Source organism: Thermobia domestica, chromosome 6 (assembly GCF_964235325.1).
Source record: "Thermobia domestica chromosome 6, izTheDome1.hap1.1, whole genome shotgun sequence".
Classification (NCBI taxonomy): Eukaryota; Metazoa; Arthropoda; class Insecta; order Zygentoma; family Lepismatidae; genus Thermobia; species Thermobia domestica.
The window spans coordinates 241,066,456-241,086,978 of record NC_137459.1 but is presented as its reverse complement, the minus strand read 5'-3'; the positions used below and the strand labels follow the sequence as shown (position 1 = coordinate 241,086,978).

The 20,523-nt window shown below is 37.2% G+C and overlaps 1 protein-coding gene across 2 annotated transcripts in view; it reads left to right on the top strand.

Annotated features, from left to right (window-relative positions):
- LOC145688442 (uncharacterized) overlaps positions 1 to 20,523 on the top strand; it is a 187,710-nt gene that overhangs the window by 145,272 nt on the left and 21,915 nt on the right. For both annotated transcript variants that reach the window (XM_081762676.1, XM_081762675.1), the window contains 2 exons: positions 1,914 to 2,109; positions 20,385 to 20,521. In XM_081762676.1, coding sequence (XP_081618802.1) covers positions 1,914 to 2,109; positions 20,385 to 20,521 — 333 coding nt within the window. The remainder of the gene's footprint in view (positions 1 to 1,913; positions 2,110 to 20,384; positions 20,522 to 20,523) is intronic.

Below are 20,523 nucleotides of genomic sequence, written 5' to 3'. Positions count from 1 at the left end.
CCCGCCTGACGTACTATACACTATCACCTTACACACCACTAACAACGGCCATACGCTTGACACATATCTTTAGTACTACTCTTACACATCTTACATGTGCTTCAATTATTTTGATAGACATCCTGTATATTGTAGCTGGTTTAGTCTCTAGCACACGCACGGGGTGCATGTGGTTCCGGGCTCGATTTCGCGTTGAAGAGCATTGAACTCATTACAGTGGTTTAGATCCTATCGTAAACTGTAGGTCCACATCCTTATATAGCCTCTGCTGAAAAGGGAGGCTAGACTTAAAGTAAACAATAGTGTGTTTATGATTGATTAAATTAAAATTGTCACCCCAAATTCCACATGCTATAACATGAAGTCGCAAATTTATGCTTTAGTCTCATCAATTAGTTTCCAATGCAATAGATGTAAATCAACTGTCTGTCATAATAACTAGAGCCTTTCTATTTCAAGTGTGCCCTTACTGACGCTGCTGTCAATGTGTGTTTTCCCGTATCTCCATCAAAAGATCATGGACTAGTTGCTGTGGCCGACATCCTTGAAAAGTTGAATGCGGACAGGGTTCCCACATTGAAACACTTTATTTTAAGTATTGTTATTAAATTTTTGAAGAAAAAATGATGTCTCTTTATAATTGTAAAGCAATACAAATTACTCCCATCATTCAACCAAATTAGATACTATTGACAGATTAATCTAAAGTTTACAAATGATCCTTTCTAAGAACAAAGAAGTTAGTTATTTGGAGTTTAATGCTATGCTATATAAGCTGGAGCTTTTTTTTTCTATGCCTATAATTTAACATAGGTTCCGAAGCATATGTTTCTAACCGAGGATCGGACCTGAGTTTTCCGCACGGCATGCGAGAACGCTAAGAACTTAGCAACAGGAAATTTCAGAGAAAACGAATATTTAGTTACATAAATTGGACGTAAACATTTTTGTTTAAGGATTCTGAATACTGTATTACAACCTTAAATCTTTTAGTTTTACATCCCACGCTTTTCGCATTGGGATAAAGGGAGTTAAGTGATTGCTCAAAATGAGTGGAAAAGATGCAGTAATTGGTGAAATGAGAAACTGGAAGGGAGCATCTGAACACCAAGAAAAACCACAATTCCAAATTATTTCACGAGCTTCACCGTACACTGTCGTGTTAGCCATTCTAACATAAGTAGCCTACAATCTTCACTCGCCAAGATCGCACGACTGAATGAGAGATAGGCAACACAGCCGAGATCATTACTTCTTTTCCCAAAACAAAGGGAAGGTTTCCTCCGTAAGATGGTGGCGGAGGTAGGGCCGAAATATGTTTCGCATGTTTTCCGAGGGCAAACTTGAAATAGAAAGGTTCTATTGAATATAACACTAACTGTTCCTGATATCCACATTATTCATATACGTTTGCTAAAATGAATATATATATATATATATATATATATATATATATATATATATATATATATAATATATATTTCATCTATCGTGTACCATTTACTTTTGTGTATTTTGTTGTTGTTTGTTACGATTTTAAATTCGGCTAGTGCGGTATATGAGCCACTCTCTTTGATTATTCAGGCTAACTCTAGAATTACTAAAATTATTTAGATGTGTGTTTACAAATAATCTAATGCGGTGCTAGTGTTAAGCGCTAGGAAACTAACATTCTCCAGTTAACATTTTATAATACCATAATTCAATTAAGTACGATATTTAACCAAATACCAGATATTTATATGTTTGCATTTAAAAATAGTCTCGCTAGTTTATTTATTTACAATTATAATGAATCTGCACAGTATATTTCTTTACTATACAACACACTTTACAATTTAAAAAAAAAAAAACGTGTTTTAAGACATTGAATAAAAGTATGGAAACCTGACGTATTTTACCTTTTGATTTAGGGTGTACTACAAATGCACAAAATCTTACGAACAAAGGATTTGAATACATTACACAGTTGCCGAAATTGACCACTCTATATTGTAGTTACCTGAAAAATGTTTCAAACAACGCTCTCATTCATGTGGCAAGGAAAGGTATCTTGAAGAAACTGGTATGCAGGGGCTGTGCAGTGTTCTCAGATTTTGGTTGTTGTCGGTAAGTTTTACATTTTTACCTAGAAATTACTGCGTTAAAAAATAAAGGCATTCACGAAATACGGATGAAAACAGAATTGTGAGCTCTGAAATTAAATAAAAGGCTACCACACTAAACTTTTTAGCTCTAATTTCTAAAATTGAATCATATTATGCTGTAAATTTTACGGAAAAATTTACTTACGAAATAGGAACAAAATTATAGTATGTGATTTGAGAAATCTGCATCGAAGGAAACTCTTCCAAAAACAAACTCCCTCTTGTAGATTTTTCATGACAATTACTCATGCCATAGTGTAGGGTTGTTAGAGAATGTTTATTTATGAAACACGAGGGCAGATCGCAAAGTAATGCACAATATTTTTTTTTCTTCCCAGCTATTGCAGCTGGAATGGTGAAACTACACGACGAGAGAATTTGAAGTTTACGCTACAGAGGGTATTCTGTTCTCCTGTGCAGCTCTAGCGAGAGAAGCCTGAACAACGAAGCTAGCATGGCGCGCATGCTACTGTCATCCACGTGTGAAGAGCAGCGATTTTTGGTTAGAGTTTTGTGAGCTAAAGAGCATACATCGAGTGAAATTCACAGGGACATGCGTTGCGTGTATAGGGACGATTGTACGGACCTTAGCAATGTCTTCAGGTGGTGTGCATTATTTGAAGAGGGCTATGAGAACCTTAGTGATGCACCACTCTCTGGGCGGCCAGTAACAGCTTCAACGTCGCAGAATGTCCGCGCCATCGGGGCAGCAATTTCGAACGACCGGCGTGTGCACCTGCGAACCTTATCGTAGAAGTTCAGCATTTCGTATGGTGTGGTGTACGACATTATGCATGACACGTTGCAATTCCGTAAACTCAGTTAGGCTCCCTGAATGCCTAAGAACCTGACAGACAAACACAAGGGCCAGTGAATGATGACAAGCTTGGATCACCTAACGCGTTACTCCACAGAAGGGCATGACTTTCAGAAAAGAAATCGTTACTGGTGATCAGTCGTGGGCGGTACCACTACTCGTCCGAAACCAGGCAGGTCTCTATGGAGTGGAAACATGCTGGTTCCCCAGTACGAAAAAAAAAAATAATAAATAATTAAATAAATAAAGGTGACTCAATATGCGAGGAAAGTGCTTATGACAGTGTTCTGGGACATGTTTGGTGTGTTATGGACTTTGCTGAACACGGGACCATTGTAAATGCTGCAGCCTACATTAAAACTTTGGTTAAGCTGCGTCGTGCCCTTCGTGATAAACGCCGCAACATTAATGCTGATGGTGTCAAACTTCGTCATGATAGTGCCCGTCCACACATTGCTGCTCCTGTCCGTGAGAAACTCAACAAATTTGGGTGGGAGGTGCTGGAGCATCCTCCGTACAGTCCGGACCTGACACCTCTGACTTTCATCTCTTTAGTCCCATGAAGAAATTCCTGGTCGGCCAACACTTTGCGACAGATGGCGGAAGTGAAATCAGCAGTCCGCAAATGGCTATACTCCAACCAAACGGACTTCTACGAACAGGGCATCTTGAAACTGGTACCATGCTGGAAAAAATGTGTTGAGAAACTTGGTGACTACGTAGAAAAGTAGATCAAAGATATAATTTGTGCTTTGTTTGGTTTTGGTACATATTAAACATTTTTCAAAAAAAAAAAAAAAAAAAAAGTGCGTTACTTTCCGATTTGCTCTCGTGTAAACAAAATTGCCTGTCATTCTTGAGAAAATTGTAAAGATCACCCACAAGATTAAATTGCTACTCGTGGTCTTTATCATACAAGATGTTTCCTGCCATATTATAGAATTATTAATTAAGTTTTTATTAATGAAACGATCAAATCAACTAAACGGTTTTTGTGCGAATCGTCCCAAAAAGAACTCAACCTCAAGAGTAAACTATGCCTTGTGATTTTTTTCATAATGAGAAATTATTTATATCGTATTGTAGGTTTCTTAACGAAGACTTATTTATGAAATATCAATAAAATTACCTGAGTCATTTTCGAGAAAATCACCCGAAAAAATCTCTCCCAAAAGTGAACTACCTCTTTCGGATTTCCTCCAGGGAAACGAGTTATACGGTAATATAGAATTGTTAATGAAGTAATGATTCATGGAAAATAAATAAAATCGTTAAGAGCCGTTTTCGAGAAAATCGCATTTTTTTATTTTCATGATTCAATAAATTACTCTTGATTTTGATGAGGGGCCGCGATGGCTCAGTGGTAGAGCGTTCACCTCTGGTGCATGGGGTTCCGGGTTCAAACCCTGCTCCCACCAAGTGAACTTTGTGGTGGACAAACACTGTGTGCGTGGGTTTCCTCGGGTTTCTCCCGTTTCCTCCCACTTTCTTCATGCCACTATTCCATTCATTTCTCATCATCACCGTCTCCTTTAGCCTAGCGGGCATAATCGTGGGACGTAAACCTCAGAGATTTCATTTCATTTTTTTCTTCATTTTGATGGTAAGAAGAAAATAAATAAATAAAAAGTTCCCTGAAGAGTCTTATAAAAACCTTAAGTTTAAAATTTGTATCAATACGTGAAACGGTATGCTCTTCTAGGCAAGTGTACCTTAGGACGAACAGAGACGAACGGAGATCGAAAAATCATCTTTTCAGCATGAAACCTGTAATCCGATACTTTTTTTCCTACTATCGTTGCTCGAAAGTAAAAAGGAAAAGAAACAATTTTAAAAGCTTGCGTAACATAAAAATTCCTCTAAATCGGGGGGAAAAAATGGGCTTCTATTTTGTCTACTTCTTGCTGTTGAACTTTTAATGGCGAGCAGCGTAAAAAGAAATTACATAATTTTGAAGTGTAGATATGATTTGGAGGTAGATATAAGTTTCGGCGGACAGTTTATTGGAAGTTAATACATACGCGGAATACGAAGAACTATCAGAGAGGAGCCAGTGTTAAGCAGTTGGACAGGTATTAGAATGAAATATTACATTATTAGTAGGTGTGTACACGTATTCTTAACCTATTCTACTAAGTTTTCAATATAGTTTTTACTTGGAATTTTGAAGTCAATGCCACACTTGTTTGAGAAAAGAATTTTATAAGATTTGAATATTATTGTATATAGAAAAATAAGGAGGCGGATCAGAGATAGACTAACTCCATGAAAAAGGCAGTGGCACATATGTTTGTTGGGTGCCATACCGATTGGTCAGAAAGGCAATGTATCGAAAACAACTTACCTTCTATTATTCTACCCATGAAACCATCTATTCTCCAAGTACATTATCACGAACAAACAGAAACACAACTTAATACCTGCACTACTATGTATGTCTACTACTTAGCCAAGAAAGTACAATTCTACTCAGGAACGCTAATCGTTACAAAGTTCACTTAGGTTTGCCGATAAGTAAGATACTTTTCATTTTCAATGTCTTTCTTTTTTTAAAGCAAAACCAATTGTATAGTGTTAGAAATTTGTATGAAAACAACATATTTTATCATTATTATTTTCTTTAAAGTTGTTTCAAATGTTTATTGTATGACAAGATAGTGTATTTTCTATGCGAGTATTTATGTGAGTCTAAGAGTTTTAACAGGTCTTGTTTCTAATGCGTCCAAAGGCTCGATCGGTTTTAACATTCCAAACGAGTCACTCGAGCGAACGGTTCAAACGGGTCCTGATCGCGTATCGAATGATCCTGATCGCGTATCGATCGTGTGAAACTGAATGCATCGGGTTACGAGCGGGTGGGCAGATACCAGTTTATCCGAAAATTGCAAGCACCACTATGGTACAAATCATTTTTCTGGAAAAATCTACGAGAGAGAGAGTAGTTTATTCCTTGGGTGCGTTTTTTTTAATTTTCTCAAAAATGATTTTCAGGCGATTTTGTTCATATTTCATTAATAACCTGATCATGTGGCATAGCGCATTTGATCTTAAAAGTCTACAAGGTGTACTTTACTCTTGGTGGCGAGTACTTTCGAACGATTTCCTCAAAAATAATTTTGTTCATATTTTATACTAGCTGAATATACCCATTCTGTGCATGTGGGCAGTATTTGGAAGTCAACACCTATGGAAGTATTACCATTCATTTCGGCGACTGCGAAAACTATGGATCTGACACTAATATCGGTCATTTTGGATTTCTTTTACATGTCTCGGTATTCCCCCTCCCCGCTGACTTCCGGCCCGCATGCAATGGTAGCTGAATTTGATAGTCTTCGCTAATGAAAGTATCACCATTGATCTCAGCGATCGCGAAAACTATGGATTTGATACTAATATCTGTCATTTTGGATTATTTTTACATGTCTCGGTATCGCCCCTCCCCCGTGACCTCCGGCCCGCAGCCGAATGGGGTGAATGCGATCGGAGTTTCATAATTGATCTCAGCAACGGCGAAAAACTATGAATTCGACACTAATATCGGTCATTTTCTACTACTTTTACATGTCTCGGTAAACACCCCCTGGTTCAAATTAAAAAAAAAAAAAAAAAAAAAAAACTTCGTCTTGACGTGCGGCCTGGACCAAGGTAAACGTGAGCTAAATTTGGTAACTCTCAGCCCAGACCCCAGGCCGGTCCCGGTAAACGCCCCCATGAGAACCCCTGGTTGGAAATTAAAAAAAAAAAGAAAAACGCTTCGTCTCGACGACCCCCGTTCCTAAGCTGATGGAGGCTAAATTTCAAAGTAAACGCGATCTTGAGTTTCACCATCGAGCTCAGCGACCCCGAAAGCTGTTGATTTGACATTAATATCGGTAATTTTAGATAATTTTTACATGTTTCTGTAAACCCCCTACATGTGACCCCGGCCCGCATACAATGGTAGCTGAATTTGCTAGTCATCGCTAATGGAAGTGTCACCATTCACCTCAGAGACCGCGAAAACTATGAATTTGACACTAATATCGATCATTTTGGGCTATTTTAACATGTCTCGGTATTCCCCACCCCACCCCCGATGACCCGCGGCTCGCATACAATGGTAGCTGAATTTGCAAGTCATCGCTAATGGAAGTGTCACCATTGATCTCAGCGACCGCGAAAACTATGGATTTGACACTAATATCGGTAATTTTGCATTACTTTTACATGTCTCATTTAACGCCCCTGCCAACCTCCCTGGTTCAAATTTTGACAAAAACGCATCGCCTTGGTCTGGGGCCTGAACCAAGGTATCCGTGACCAAAATTTGGTAACTCTCGGTCAACTTGTATGGTCCCCAGGCCAGTCCCGGTAAACCCCCCCTGAGACCCCTCTGGTTCGAAATTTGAAAAAAAAACGCTTCGTCTTGATCTGGGGCCTGGACCAAGGTACCCCTGACCAAAATTTGGTAACTCTCCGTCCACTTGTCTGGTCCCCAGGCCGCACACAGACAGACAGACAAACACACAAACAAACTATTTTATAGCACTATAATATAGGATAATAATTTCTTATGGAAAAAAATCACAAGAGGTAGTTTACTCTTGCCAATAGAACTTTGCCTTCAATAGATGTAATTGTTGTGTTTGAGAGTTTTTTTCTTTTTCTTCTTCGGACGATTTTCTCAAAAACGATTCAGGCTATGTTTGTGTATTTCGTTAATAATCACTTCTATGAACATGTCCACAGGAGATAGTTTAGTCTTGGAAATGTGTTGACAATTTCCTCAAATACGACTCATGCGATTTTGTTGATATTTTAAAACAAATATCTGATTAGCAATCTTAATATATGGCATAAGTTATTTCTTACGAAAAAAAAAAAAAAAAAAATACACAAGGGGTAGTCTACTTTCGGTGATGAGCTTTCTTCAGGCGATGCTTTTCGAGAATGCTTTATAATTTTGTTTGTGTTTCACAAGAATATGTTTAATTAATAACTACAGATTAATGTGATTAAATGGAGCGAGAAAGCTTAATGCGGTGGCCCGTACCTTTTATTTTTGGTTAGGTTAGAATGTCCTCAATCACACTTGTGTAATATATATATATATATATATATATATATATATATATTATAATGAATTGTAAGGCAAGGAAGCATTAAAGTTAGAAAGAAAACAATGGGAGTCGAACTAGGTTCAAAACACTGCTGTCGAAACAAACTGTGGAGTTACTTTTTAGTTGTACGTGTAAATAACTACCAAACCCCTTAGCAAGCCTGCTTTTTATAGCTTTTGTTTTTGGTCGAAAATATGTGTGCTTTTTAATTCCAAAAAGTTTTCTACACTTACTAAAGCAGTATAATGTTCTGAAAATAACACTATATTAAATAACGAAATAAGAGCTGAAGTTTTAGTGGGCAAACTGCCGACTATGTTCGGAAGTTTCATTACTTCACTTTCTTTAATTTTCTGTTACCAAAGCTCAGTTTTTAAGGAACTTCGCGCGCGTATTTGGATTTGGAGGAGTGTACCTACGGAGGTTACGATGGTATTAGAAGATAATCGGTGATAAAATGAACAATATATAGAAAGTGGTTTGTGGGGTCAAATGTAGTCGAGGAAGATGGAGGTGGGTTCGGTGTGACTTTCAATACTCGAAACAATAGGTCAGATGCCATGTATGTCGGTTTTAAGATGATGAAAATTTTAGGTGCTTTTAAACTAAATTGTGAGATGGTAGCTTGACATATACCCTGAAGTGGACCATGGTTGGCTATGTAATATTGGAGTTGTAGTAAGGAAAACGTGAGTGAGTCCTTTTCGGATCTTCTGCAATTAATTAAGTTAGAAAGTTGCAGCAGTGCCTGCGACTGGTAGTCTGCACAATTTTTGTTCATTATAAAACGGATGACATATTGAAATCAGAAGGAAAGACCAAGAGAACCTTACCTCTTCAGATGTAATTATCTTGTCCTTGGCGGGTATTTGGGAAATGATGTTCAGCAGTTCATTTGGAAACAAAGGATTCGTAGACTATTTCCAGATATGGCTGCTAGGAAGGGGAGGTGTCCTTAGAAGGGAGAAGTTGGAATAAATTTCTGGATGCTACATGGGACTTCTGCTTGAGGAGCATCGTTAAGTCGATGTGGTTTGGACAGGTAATATTGTGATGCATAGGATGCGGTTAAAGGAGAGGAAGTCGATATGGAGTTTAGGATGATTGCTCATGAGAATAATAATAATAATAATAATAATAATAATAATAATAATAATATAAGGCTATGTCTGAACAACTACTTCAAGGTCTTTCGCGAGCATTCTTCAAATGGTTATAAAACTCACTCACTCTATGGCCTATGGAACCCGAAGGTTCAATGCCGCGTTCACAAAAGCTCTCCACTGACTTCTATCCTTAGCTAGCTGCATCCAGTTTCTACTTTGTATTCCAATCTCTGCGAGATCCATCTTAATATTGTCCTCCCATCTGCGCCTAGGCCTTCCTAATGGTCGTTTTCCGATTGGTCTTCCAGTCAAGACTTTGAAAGCGTTTCTACTTTCTTCCATTCTAGCTACATGACCTGCCCACCTAAGCCTCATAGACTTGACGACCCTAACAATGTTGGGTAAACCATATAAACTATGTAGTTCATCGTTATGAAGTTTCCGCCACTCCCCATTCCCGTTCCTTTTGGGTCCGAATATTCTTCTCAGGATCTTGTTCTCAAATACTTTGTTATGTTTTTCCCTTAGAGTAAGTGACCATGTTTCGCAGCCATAGAGAACAACAGGCATGATTATCGTTTTGTATATTTTAAGCTTCAAATTCCTCGACAGAATTCGCGACGACAAGAGATTTTGAACCGAATAGTAACACGAATTCCGTACTTTCAGTCGACATTTAATTTCTCCGTGCATATGATTTTCCTCTGTTAATATTGATCCTAGATATTTGAAAGTATCCACTTTATCAAAAGTATTATTTAATATTTTAACGCATCCATAATTTGCTGTATTCCGGTCCCGACGCACTTCCATGTATTTAGTTTTCTCTGCATTTACTTCTAAACCCATGTCCCTGCAAGCGTTTAATAAGATCTCTGCATTTCTTTCTATTGTTCTCCTATCATCCCCTATTAAATTTACATCATCATCATATGCCATAACCTGGTGAATACCGTTCAACTCTAGGCCCTGGTTGCTATCTTTGATTTTCCTTATAGCGTATTCCAGAACGAAGTTAAATAATAATGGCGACAACGCGTCTTCTTGTTTCAGGCCATTTTCGACGTGAAAGCTCGTGGACAAAAATTTTCCTACCCGGACTTTACTTTGGGATTCATTTAAACATCTTAATTAATCTAATTAGCTTTCTCGGTATTCCAAATTCTGTAAGAACGTTGTATAATGTTTCTCTCCTAACCGGGTCGTACGCCTTTCTAAAATCAATAAATAGTTGATGTACCGGGGTATTGTATTCCCACTTTTTTTCGAGTATTTGGCGAATGGTAAATATTTGGTCGATAGTTGATCGATTTCATCTAAATCCACACTGATAATCTCCAATAATTTCATCTGCGTATGGGGTCAGTCTTGCTAATAGAATGTTTGAAAGGATTTTATAGGATGCAGACAGAAGAGAAATGCCTCGATAATTATTACAGTCAGTTTTGTCGCATTTCTTGTGAATTGGAACAATGATTGATTCTTTCCACTCTTGTGGCAATTCTTCCTTGTTCCAGATAAGGAGAATGAGTTTGTGTATCTTGTTCCACAATTTTTCGCCTCCAGCTAAAATTAACTCAGCCGGAATTTCATCTACACCCCGAGATTTGTGTTTCTTTAATTTCTTTATAGCGGTTTCTACTTCCATTCGGTTGGGTTCTGGAATATACGGTTTTGCGGTGTGTATCTCCTTTTCTCCACACACACTAGTTTTTGGTTGCGTGTTAAGCAAATCGTCAAAGAAATCTTTCCTTCTATTTAAGATACTATCCGTATCAGTGAGAACTGTACCGTCAGATTTCTTTAATATATAAGCACGAGGTTGATAGCCTTTCTTAAATTCGTTGATTCCCTTATACATGTCGTGGATGTTTTTATTTTTACTACTATCTTCAAGTTCCTTAATTTTAGCTTTCAGAAAATCGCGTTTCTTTGTTCTAAAAGTTTTGGAAATTTTCCGCCTGATATCTGCGAAATTTTGTGTAGTTATTTCATTCGGATTTTGTAGTCAGCGTAATTTTGCCTGTTTTCTCTTCTCTGCTAGTTTTATGCATTCCTGGTCGAACCATGGTTTGTTCCTACGTATTTCCGCGTGTCCCAATTTTTCTTTTGCTGAAATTTTAATGCTATCTCTAATTTCAATCCAGGTATCCTCAACACTAGTGCACTCCGAATCTTCTAAAGCCGAGAATCTATTCGAAACTTCAATCCGGTATTTCTCTCTTACCCGGCTCTCTTCTAATTTCTTTAAATTGAGTCTCTCCGTTTTTGGACAATGAATATTACCTTTATTCAACGATAACCTCTCTCGTATTATCGCTGCTACCAGGTAGTGGTCAGTGTTACAATCAGCCCCTCTAAACGACCGGACATCAATTATGCTAGATTGCCTTCTTCTATCTACTAAAACGTGATCAATTTGATTATGTGTTTTTCCGTCTGGTGATGTCCAAGTGTATTTATGAACGTCGCGATGTGGGAATTTTGTACTCTTCACGATTAGGTTTTTGGATGTGGCAAAGTTCACGAGTCTAACACCGTTATCATTACTTTCCTTATGCAGATTTTCGTTCCCTATAATCGGTTTGAAAATATCCTCTCGTCCTACCTTCGCATTGAAATCCCCTAATAGAATTTTCATATGGTATCGCGGGAGTTGGTCAAATATCCGTTCCACTTCGTAAAAACTGTCTTTTATATCATCATCCTTATCTTCAGTTGAGGCATGTACATTTAAAGCAATAATATCACACCACCGTCCCTTAAGAGTAATAAAAGAAAGTCTGTCAGTAACAAATTCAACCTGTTTAATTGCTGGTCATATTTGTTTGTGGACGAAAAACCCTGTTCCTAACTGGTGATTTTTATTTCCTTCCCCGTAAAAGAACGTAAAATTTCCGGAATTCACAGATCCATTTCCTTCCCACCTAACTTCCTGAACTCCTACTACATCCATTCTGTATTTCTCTAACTCACTCGTTACGAATTTTAACGCGCCTGCCCTATAAAGACTCCTAATATTCCATGTTCCAAATCTCATGTCTATTTTCTTTTGCTGAGGTTGCCAAGTTATCAGTCCTTGTCCGAGGCTTTTGTGAATATTTCTGAGCAAGTGCTTTTTTTTTTTTATTTTTATTTTTATTTTATTTTATTTTTTATTTTTTTTTTTTTTGTTTTTGTTTTACAGGATGAGGTTGTTAGCCTTACCCAAACCCCCAAGCTGGAGGACCACTCCTAGTCGGCTGTCCGCGACTGCTTATTCAGTATATTCGCAGCTAACCTCTATATCTAGAGGCCTTCTCCTCGATCCGCAACCTGAGGACGCGCCATGCTGTGGTGACAAGAACCCACGTTACACGGCTTCAAATGGTTATACTACCACAATCTTATCGACAAAATTTAGTCATACAAAAATCCCCACCGAAAACAACAAACCTTCACAGTGTAAAATCCTCTACTCTAAACTTCTTAATACCTATAGCCTCCGCTCCCTATAGAAACTAATAACTCTTGGTTATTCCCATATGCTTCTCTCTTCTCTCCAACCTTCATTATGAGAAACACTCGCACCAACATCAACGAAATGTCAGAAACCAAGACGTAAAACTTGTCATGTATTCGGTAGCAGCTTCCAACACTCCATCCCGAAAGTAGCACTTTCCACCACTCTGATAGTTAAGATTCCCATGACTCTTAAATTCATACAGCGTTTAGCCTTCGATGTGGACAAAACTCTTTAATTTCTCTCTCGATTAGCGTCAGCAATCATCGATACCCTTGCAGTGCTCAAATTCTGTATATACCTAATCCAGAATACATAAACCACCAAAACAGTAGATTCAACCATATCTTGCCAGTGTCCTAAAAATCTTATCCCCAGTCTTACCGTTTCCCTCGAAAAGAGATAAAAGAACTCATAGCATACTATCCACGATCGACCACTGGTCCTGTCATAATTTCGTATGTTACTACAATTAATCCGTTTCCCGTATGCCTACTTTTATCTTTGCTATTTTTTTCTTATTTGTCACTACTTTTCGTACATAATTTTGTCTCCTAATATCTTCATCATTAAGTTTTTATTTTTTTTGTCAAAAGAGAATTTTTTAGATAATTTCTTAGTTAATTGAAATATTTTTATTTTTCAGTTTTTCCCTATATTATAATTCGTTTATTATTCCTTATTTCCTTCACTCGTATTGACCTACATGTCCCTTTTGTTGTTTCCCTCCTCGTAACTTTCTCTATTTGGTGACATGATCATATGATCCAACATGGTGATCATCTGGACGATTCACAGCTACTCTGGTGTTTCTCTCTCTCTCTCTCCCTCTCTCTCTTCCCTCCCATGTAATGAAGCGTTTAGAGAAATGACTGGTGGTGTACGTTTCTAAGTGTTTGTGTTCTAAGCAATTTATTTTCCAATTTCCTTTCGGGCTTCTATAAATACACTGATGGAAATACATTTAAGAAGTCGAGTAAGAATTTATGGATATGGCGTAAAGTGGTAGAAAAGAACTTAGTGGTAGATGGTACTGATATTAAATGGGGTCCGCGGAATATGTTATGCAGGAATGGAGGAGAGACTTTACGATGTCGGGACTGTACAATGCACTACTCATACTTCGTTGAATGAAGACCAGTGGCAACCCGAATGTGAGCTGATTGGTCCCTTACCGTAATAATAATAGTTGCAGTTTCTGTATTGCGAGTACAAACTTCGCTCGATTTTCGTGCTCACAGTATGAATAGTCACACAGTGTCCAACACGGAAAAACTCATTGCTGAACAAACCTTTATTTGCTTCGTCATTTCAGTATCTCCCGACACCACCGAAGACTTTCTTGACAAAGCAGAAGTGTCAGGGTTATTCGTGCGAGAGAAACCCAGTAATGTAGACTTGTCACCAAACAGTCGGTTCTTCGTAGTCTTTCCTTAGATGCGGAGCCACAGTGACTTTGATTGCAGTAGCGACAATCGTCCTGTCAACTAGAATGGCCCGAATGATCCGTCTGTCCATGAACCATCCTGTTTATCGCGGGGCACCAGGAGTATGTCTGTTGGTAGAACCCTCTGCCTTTTATTCTATATACAACTGAAATTGACACGTCAAGATCCAGGCGAGCAGCAGTTCTGCAAGACATCTACTCGGACACACAAACACTATACAGCTGTGCTCGAAGTTACGCAATTGCAGTTCGCTGGCATCATCTAACATTGGAAACACATAGACTGTGATTTAAAAAACAACCACACTTGTCGTGTTGTTCAACGGCCTTCAAACTACGAGAAGCATGCCCCTCTACGGTGGCCTGGACTTTTAAACTAAAATGAGAATGCCCTCTACAGAAGCATATTCTATGGAACGTATTTCGTTCGAATCGGACGATATACACGTGGAGGTGTTCGTTTCCATGAATGTAAACATAGATCATTATCTTTCTCACCTCAGTCATAGGTTGGTGGGCAACATGGAAATTCTAAACGTTTTCTCTCCGTTGAGAGAGCTGTTTTATATTTTGATAAGGTCTCTTCGTCGTAAGATCTATTCTTGGTCTTCCTTTTCCTCGTTTTCCTTCTGCGTTTCCCTCTATCAACACGGTGATCCAATCGGAGGGCCGAATAAGATGGCCAAGCATGCTGTTTCTTCTTTTTTCTATTATCTTCATGATCTATCGTCCTTCATTAGTTTCTTTTAGTACGCCTTCGTTCCTTTTCCTGTGGGTCCATGATATGGACAGCATTCTGTGCTACCACCACATTGCAAATGCTTTCAGCTTGGATATTTCAGATTTTCTCAATGTTCACGTCTCTGATGCGCAAAGCGCCACGCTCCTTATAGATAGGACCAAATAATGAAACAGTGGCAGAATTGCGTAGTATTTTCGGTGTGTCTGGACATACTGAAACACTGATAGTAAGGGCTATGAGCTGGTGAATGAACAGTATGGCAGATCTTCCTGGTTTCGTAGAAACTTAATTGTTGTGCCTTTTTCACTGGACAGCTGTGACCTAAGCAACGTTATTTGGTGTAATACGAAGCATAGTATTGAAAATTTACGACTCCACTTACAGAGTACAATTGAACAACACTGCACACTGGCAGATGCAAAAGAAATGAAAAGTCACTGTGCAGTCAATCTCCCAAGAAGCAACAACATGTAGTAAAACGTTCATTTGTTAGCAAAGCAACTGTTTGTATAATTTTGTGTGCGCCGTGAAATTTCTTATATAGTGTTTCTAGGGTTAATTTGTATTATTCCTACTCATTTGTAAGTATGTAGAAATCTAGTTTAGTCATATTAAACAGATATATGTTAAATATAATTTATCATGATTTTGATTCTCGCGTACACTTTCGCATGTAAGTGGTGTATGTGCGTGTCAAATTTCTTTGTTCATTTTAATTCTATAAAGCGCTCGAACTTGGCGTCCGTCCCATCATAACCACTATATAATGTAAACGTAGTTATTGATATTGGCCCTACTTCGATCTCTTCCGTTTTTAATTGTTCTAGACTAAAAATAATGTATCAAATTTCCGACTTAAAATTACCGTATTTTTTCTGTATGGTAGCTATTTTTTGATCTACAACAAAAATATCGTATACATACGGTAATATTATTATTCAATTTCCACACCTGTCTTTCACAAAAATGGACAGACTTAAAGGAAATTCGTAAGTGTCTAGGATCAATTTTTTGGACTTATAGTTAGTCTTTGGAAGGCATTCTAGGTTTTCGTGAACAGAAATATATACACTTTTCCATAATATAATTGTGCTCCTGGTCTTTTTTAAGACCCTTTAAATTGTTAGTTCAGCAACAACGCATTCCAAGTAATAGTAGAAGTAGTGGTAAAACATAACGACACTTCCGAACACAACTCACAGTTCGCTGTTTGAAATACTCGGCTCCTCTTTTGTTACTTGATGTAGTGATACTTTTGAAACAAAATAACACCTTGCCAAATGCAGAAAAAATCGCTGTAGTTAAAGAAGAAGCGCGATTTTCAAACAAACAAACAAAAAAAAGCAAAAAAAAAAAAAAAGAGAAAGGTTAAGAATTTCATTATTTATCAATACAACTGGAAGATAACTTTGTAGATCTTTTGATAGCCATGCGTGTTAAGTTGTTCCTTTTTGTGAGGATTCAGTACTTTCGAACCTGGTTCGAATTCCACTAGTTTTTTTTTTTTTTAACTTTTCTGCTGTTCTTGCCGTAGTTTCTTTTTTTTTTTTCTTTTTTTAATTGTATTACACACGGATGTATTGTTATATGAGATTGTTCTAATTCTAGGTTCTAATTTGGGGGTATATAGCGAGAGGTACAATAATTAAATCTCATATATCAAACTTAAAAAGAGCTTTAATAGAGTTAATTTTTAATGTGAATTTATGTGTCTGTGAATGAATTATCTTATGCACTTGGTAAGCCTAGCACAAGCAGATTTCTCTGACACATACTTGGTATGTTCTGATAAGGATGAAGCTTTCATTTCCATGCTATTGGTTACTGCTCAGCTCCGATTCTAATGTAGTTCCTGTCGGTGGTGAATTATTACCTCGGAGACAGAGTACTGATGACTAGTAGTCCTTTACTAGTCATATAGTGGTTATGCCGAATACTCATTGTTTCGGCGGTGTTAAAATTGGAAGGAGTCGTTATGTTCATGATGACAATAGAGAGAGATACTGACCCAACTCCATGAACTACCTAAACTGAATCAACTCCCGGATCTGTCAGAACTCCCCTTTTCTTGAGATTACCTAATCTTTTATATCAGGATCTTTGCTGAGGTTGATAATCTAATAGCTCGTGGACATGACGTAAAGCCACGTGCAGTAATAAAGTATTCTGAGTCCGGGTTCCAGAAGTTCCAGAACAAATTTCGGAATTTAGGTAGAAAGAAGTATGTCTGGTAGCTTTTCGTAATGAGCTCAATTATGTAAGTAAAGCTGTCATAAGCGCGGAAGTTATTACAGGTGAAGATAAATTCATAGACATGATTGTATAACAGTTACATCGCAATCTAATTCTTCAGATACAATTGTTTACAAATGAACTTATTTTCGTATTTTCTTATTTCATGAACTAAAAACGAGAATCAGATTTAACTTGAAAATAAAATCTAAGATTGGTACTGCCACAGATGATTGCCAACTTTATAATCTAACCAAAAATAAAAGTCGAACAGCTGGAATCGCACATTTTTCTATATTTTTCAATGTAATTTGTCCTTAGTGCAGGTCACTTCTTATATTGAACCATAAGATTTTCGTAAACCTGAAGAAATATCCGGAGTCCTAGTGTTCAGGAAATCAATATCACCCATAGTACTTCCGTCATCACTGTTAGAGCGTGTTTTTTCAATTATTATTACTATGAATAATAATAATAAGCTATGGAACAGAAAAGAGGTTTGAGGATCGTAAATTTGGGAGGCAACATTTTGTTTTTTTTCGCAGTGTGTTGTTATAGCTATAAATTTCACGTTATGTGCATTAGAACGATTTCAGACAGCTTTCTATGGCAATCTCACTTTTTTGTTTTCCTCACGTAAACGGCTTAATAGTTTGCAATAGTATACTCCAGTGATTGTATCTCCATTTGGTAGAGAGTTCATCATAACAATGCCCTCAGAATTTTATAAGGCCAGTGTGGAATTCCACCTTGCTTTGAACAATCTCACATAAAATACTTCTGAAACGGGGATGAGATGTGTTTCGTGAATGTAAGTCGTATCTTGAACTATGAATCTTAACTAAAACCTGCTTGTATTCTCTTAATATAGATAAATGACGTGCTCACAAGCGAGCACTTACTCACGCTTTCTTCCAGAACATTTGAGTAACTAGCCGATATTTTCCTCATGCTCTTCTACAGACCTGTGTGCTCAGCACGTCGTCAGTGGTGGTTATAATCTCTTATATATTAAATACCAATAGTTTCTATAATACACCAATGGTCATCGATTCTGCAGTAACGTGTCATGGATGACACAATGTTTTCTTGGTCATTGTTGAAGATGCACCGGAGCGAAGTTTTTATCATCAATGGACATCTGGCTCTTTTGAAAATCTGCAACTCATTTTGTCACAATAGCTTTAGAAGTTTCAAGGTTAGTCAACGATTTACATATACCGAAATGAATTCTTTGGGGTATTTCCTTCTTGTATGTTGGTACCGATAATTACTCGGTTTTTCGCCGAAATGAATTCTTTGGGGTATTTCCTTCTTGTAGGTTGGTACCGATAATTACTCGGTTTTTCGCGTGCTGTTCCTTTGTCATGCATATTTACATGGTCGTTCCGTCAATGCTCGGAGGCTGGAGCAAAAATATATTGTGGGACTAATAATATAAGTGAGAATTGCGTATCTGTGATGAATAACTTATTTTGTGCTAATTTGGACTATCCATATCAATTACAGTGATATTTCGTTAAATATTTATAACAAGGGGACAGTAATAATAATAATAATAATAATAATAATAATAATAATAATAATATCCACTCTATAACAATACAACACAGTACTTGGTATACGTTAAACAGTATTCGCTACCTTTTGTAGGGAATCAAATGCTTCTAATCAAAACTAAATTCATTCTTTATACGAGTGGCTCATTTTCTGCGTTTTCAGGCTTCCAAACTATTCTATGTCTAACGTTTTTATAGAACGGTATATTCGTGATAATCCTTCTATTTTATCTGTCGACTGGTACCATACCACAATATGTAAGATATATCAATATTTTTTTTTTTTAAATATGGATTCTATCTGAAGAATAAATTAATATCCTCCCTTAAGCCTCTAATCATATAGAAAATCATAGAAATCACCCATTTCTGGCTTCAGTGTTGATTACCATAGACCAAAAAATGTAATAGATAGCGAAAATTACGTTCGTGAAATGAATTTAGCGTCCCAAGAATAGAATTTATCCCCTTTTTTATCCTTCTGTTCAAACTTAGCTTATTAAAAAACAGTTTGTACACTGATTGCCGTGAAGAAACACGATAATAAATAGCTGGAGATAGTTTCTTTATATGGATTTAGTATCGTAGAAATAGGTTCTATTTTCTCCCTTATATTTATAAGAAAACTAGCAGGAGTAGAAATCTATAGAGCTTCCGGTTTCAGTTATGTTCCCCATGGATCAAAAACTGCAATAGATAGAAAGAATGTTTTAACACGAATTCAGTGTCTGAAGAAGAGATTCGATCCCCGACCTTATCTCTCTAGAGCAACTGGAAGTTATAAATCTACCACTTTCGATTTTAATATTAAAACCCATAATATCGAAATCTGCTGTTGTGTCACAATACACCACACAGTTCACTTGTTCACTGAAAGGAAAAAAAAAAGTTTACTTGGATAATAATTTTTTAGTTAATAGCATTGGTAGGATTAGAAAGTATTTAAATCTACATCTATAACGAATTTCTAAGAAATCAATTAATTATTACCATTACCGTTATTACTGTTTTTATAATCACACTGTACTTTTTTTTTTTTTTTTTTTTTTTTAATCCAAGAAAGCCAAACTTTAAAAATAGGGAAGGTGCATGAAATTGTTTCCCCTCCCACTACTTTGTAAAGGTTTCAAGTACCATCACGAATTTTGCTTAATTTGTGCCGTAAAATTTAAAACTTGTGCTCCATTCACAACAATAGAATTCAGCAAAAACGTGGAGGGCTAACATCGCACTAGCCCCCCTTCCCCCTCCTCTGCCATCAACAACAGGTTAGATTCAAGTCTATACCAATATTTAGTGTTCAATTTGTGCTCATTTGTATCGCATGTTTTAGAATTTGTGCTCTATCCAGAAAGAGAGAAATTACTAACAATTATTTGGGAAGGAGTGTGAAGTTAGTCCCCACTAACTCAATTTCGAATCAAACCTTTGCCAATATTTAGTGCTCAGATCGTGCCGTAAAAATAGAAATTGTGCTATACCCAGAAGGCGGAAAAATAAGCAGTGTTAGTTTAAAGGGTGTGTGAAATTAGCGCCCCCACCAACTCGGATTCGATTTTGAAATTTGGAAGTTCTAGACTATAACTAAAACTGGTAAATAGTGTTAAACTTACATAAGCTAGATAAGCTAGACCAACAATATATAATAATGGGCGATAACCTGCCTTCGGTTAGAACAATTAGACAGGATCTTAAATTGTAAAGCCTTTCCTTGTATTTTCTGTTACTAGGATACTATCCTCTTGTAAGGATCTGGAAGAATTTGACATCAGCGGATGTGATCGTGTTACTGATGCCACATTCCGAACAGCATTAGAATCTGTGAAAATGAGAACCAAGCCAATCAAGTTGAAAATGATTATTGGAGGT